The 4,010-nt window shown below is 52.8% G+C and overlaps 1 protein-coding gene across 1 annotated transcript; it reads right to left on the bottom strand.

The window, feature by feature from the left end:
• Positions 1–6: 6 nt before the first annotated feature.
• On the bottom strand, positions 7–3,928 carry LOC107307669 (eukaryotic translation initiation factor 3 subunit C-like). The gene is made up of 2 exons (XM_015851193.2): positions 3,798–3,928; positions 7–213 (listed from the first exon to the last, which is right to left on the bottom strand). The coding sequence occupies exons 1-2, from the start codon at positions 3,882–3,884 to the stop codon at positions 7–9; spliced, it is 294 nt and encodes a 97-aa protein (XP_015706679.1). The 5' UTR covers positions 3,885–3,928.
• Positions 3,929–4,010: the final 82 nt, after the last annotated feature.

The following is a 4,010-nucleotide window of genomic DNA, read 5'->3' as shown; positions in this document are numbered from 1 at the left end:
GGGTCTCTATGGGTCTCTATGGGTCTCTATGGGGCAGCAGTGGGTCTGACCTCGGAAGTACCCCCCGAAGGATCCCTGCTTGTGGTCCAGCACCCTCTCGTTGTTCTCCACCAACGCCCCCAGTTTCTCTGCCAGTTGCAGCGCCAGGTTCTGTTGGGCCGTCGGTTCCGTCCGGTGCATCATCACTGTCTGCGTGGGCTGGTCCAATGAGGCCTATGGGGAGATAGAGGGACATATTGAGACCCATAGAAAGACACTGGGACCCATAGAGACCCATAGGGAGACATTCAGACCCATAGAGACCCATTGAGACCCATAGGGACACATAGAGACACATAGGGACCCATAGGGAGACATAGAGACCCATAGAGAGACATTGGGACCCATAGAGACACATAGGGACCCATAGGGAGACATAGAGAGACATAGGGAGCCATAGAGACCCATAGAGACACATTCAGACCCATAGAGACCCATTGAGACCCATAGGGACACATAGAGAGATATAGGGAGCCATAGGGAGACATAGAGACCCATAGAGAGACATTGGGACCCATAGAGACACATAGAGACCCATAGGGAGACATAGAGACCCATAGGGAGACATAGAGACCCATAGGGACCCATAGAGAGACACTGGGACCCATAGGGACCCATAGAGAGCCATAGGGAGACATAGGGACACATAGAGAGACATAGGGAGACATTGGGACCCATAGGGAGACACTGGGACCCATAGGGACCCATAGAGACCTATAGGGAGACACTGGGACTCATAGGGACCCACAGAGACCCATAGGGACCCATAGGGATCCATAGAGACCCATAGGGAGACATAGAGACCTATAGAGAGACATTGAAACCCATAGGGACATATAGGGACACACTGGGACCCATAGAGAGACACTGAGACCCATATGGACCCATAGGGACCCATAGAGACATTGACAGCACCGTCCGGTGCATCATCACTGTCTGTGTGGGCTGGTCCAGTGAGGCCTATGGGGAGATATAGGGACACACTGAGACCCATAGAAAGACACTGGGACCCATAGGGACCCATAGAGACACATAGGAACACATAGTGACTCATAGGGACACATAGAGACCCATAGAGACACATAGGGACCCATAGGGACCCATAGAGAAACATAGAGAGATATAGGGAGCCTTAGGGAGACATAGAGACCCATAGAGAGACATTGGGACCCATAGAGACACATAAAGACCCATAGGGAGACACTGAGACCCATAGAAAGACATAGAGACCCATAGGGACACATAGAGACCCAAAGGGACACATAGAGACCCATAGGGACACATAGGGACACATAGGGACCCATAGAGACCCATAGAGAAACATAGGAAGACACTGGGACCCATAGGGAGACATTGAGACCCATCGAGAGACATAGAGGGACATATAGAAACATTGGGACCCATAGGGAGACACTGGGACCCATAGGGACCCATAGAGACCCATAGGGACCCAAAGGGACCCATTGGGAGACACAGACAGACATAGGGACCCATAGCGACACATAGGGACCCATAGAGACCCATAGGGACACATAGAGACCCATAGAGACCCATTGAGACCCATAGGAACCCATAGGGACCCATAGGGAGACATAGAGACCCATTGAGACCCATAGGAACCCATAGGGAGGCACAGATAGACATAGGGACCCATAGAGACACATAGAGACACATTGAGACCCACAGGGACCCATAGGGACCCATAGAGACATTGACAGCACCATCCGGTGCATCATCACTGTCTGTGTGGGCTGGTCCAGGGAGGCCTATGGGGAGATATAGGGACACACTGAGACACATAGGGACACATAGGGAGACAGTGAGACCCATAGAGACCCATAGAGACCCATAGGGACTCATAGAGAGACATAGGGAGCCTTAGGGAGACATAGGGACCCATAGAGAGACATTGGGACCCATAGAGACCCTATAGAAAGCCATAGGGACATATAGGGAGACATAGAGACCCATAGAGCCCCATAGGGACCCATAGCGACCCATAGAGACCCATAGGGACCCACAGGGAGACATAGGAAGACATAGGGGCCCATAGAGAGACACTCAGACCCATAGGGAGGCACAGAGACCCATAGAGAGACATTGAGACCCATAGAGAGACAGTGAGAGACACTGGGACCCATAGAGACCCATAGAGAGACTGGGACCCATAGGGACCCATAGAGACCCATAGAGAGACTGGGACCCATAGGGACACATAGAGAGCCATAGAGAGACACTGAAACCCATAGAAAGACAGTGAGACCCATAGAGAGACATAGAGACCCATAGCAACCCATAGAGACCCATAGGGAGATACTGGGACTCATAGGGACCCATAGAGACCCATAGGGACCCATAGGGAGGCACAGAGACCCATAGAGAGACATTGGGACCCATAGAGACCCATAGAGACCCATAGGGAGACATAGAGGCTCATATAGAAACATTGGGACCCATAGGGAGACACTGGGACTCATAGGGACCCATAGAGACCCATAGGGACCCATAGGGAGACACTGAGACCCATAGGGAGACATAGGGAGACAGTGAGACCCATAGAGACTCATAGGGAGACACTGAGACCCATAGGGACCCATAGAGACCCACAGAGACCCATAGGGAGACATAGGAAGACATAGAGACCCATAGAAAGACATAGGGACCCATAGGGAGACATAGGGACACATAGAGACTTCTAGAGAGACATTGGGACCCATAGAGACCCCATAGGGACTCATAGAGAGACCCATAGGGACACATAGGGTCACATAGGGAGACATTGGGACTCATTGAGACCCATAGAGACCCATAGGGAGACACTGAGACCCATAGGGAGACATTCAGACCCATAGAGACCCACTGAGACCCACTGAGACCCATAGGGAGACATTGGGACCCATAGAGACCCATAGTAACATATAGAGACCCATAGCACCCCACAGAAACCCAATAGAGACCCTATAGTGCCCCACAGAGCCCCATAGTGACCCACAGCCCCCCATAATGACCCATAGAGACCCATAGAGCCCCCATAGAGACCCATAGAGCCCCCATAGCGACCTATACAGCCCCATAGAACCCCATAGAGATCCATAGTGACCCATAGAGCCCCATAGAAGCCCCACAGAGAACCAAAGATAACCCACAGCGACCCACAGAGACCCCATAGAGCCCCATAGTGACCCATAGAGACCCATAGCAACCCATAGAGACCCACAGAGCCTCATAGTGACCCATAAAGACCCCATAGAGCCCCATAGCGACCCATAGAGACCCCATAGAGACCCATATAGCCCCATAGAGACCCATAGAAGCCCATAGAGACCAATAGTGACCCACAGAGACCCCATAGAGATCCACAGAGCCCCATAGCGACCCATAGAGACCCATAGAGTCCCACAGGGACCCATAGAGACCAATAGAGACCCCATAGAGCCCCATAGAGCCCCATAGGGACCCACAGAGACCCATAGCAACCCATAGAGACCTATAGTGACCCATAGAGACCCATAGGGACCCATAGCAACCCATAGAGACCTATAGTGACCCATAGAGACCCATAAAGCCCTCATAGCGACCCACAGAGCCCCACAGATCCCCATAGTGACCCATAGAGACCCCATACCGACCCATAGAGCCCCATAGTGACCCATAGAGTCCCATAGCGACCCATAGAGCCCCATAGTGACCCATTGAGCCCCATAGTGACCCATAGAGCCCCATAGAGACCCCATAGAGCCCCATAGAGCCCCACACACCATGAGCTCCTCGTTAATGATCATCTTGCTAATGATGCTGTGCACGGTGGGCAGGTCCAGCTGGAACATGGCGGCCAGGATCTCCATGCTGTGGGGCAGAGGGGGGTCAATGTGGGGCAGAAAGGGGTCAATGTGGGGCAGGAGGACCTGGATGTGGGGCAGGAGGACCTGGATGTGGGGCAGGGGGTGTTAATGTGGGGCAGGAGGGGGTCA

The sequence above is a fragment of the Coturnix japonica genome, unplaced genomic scaffold (genome assembly GCF_001577835.2).
Source record: "Coturnix japonica isolate 7356 unplaced genomic scaffold, Coturnix japonica 2.1 chrUnrandom765, whole genome shotgun sequence".
Classification (NCBI taxonomy): Eukaryota; Metazoa; Chordata; class Aves; order Galliformes; family Phasianidae; genus Coturnix; species Coturnix japonica.
Note: the sequence above shows the minus strand (reverse complement) of the source record. Positions and strands in the feature narration are given on the sequence as shown.

Bases quoted from the DNA above. Each gene is read 5' to 3' on its own strand.
- LOC107307669 (XM_015851193.2), bottom strand. From the start codon at position 3,884: ATGGAGATCCTGGCCGCCATGTTCCAGCTGGACCTGCCCACCGTGCAC. The intron at 214-3,797 runs GTGTGTGGGGCT...ATCTCCCCATAG, and splicing joins TCATTAACGAGGAGCTCATG to GCCTCATTGGACCAGCCCAC.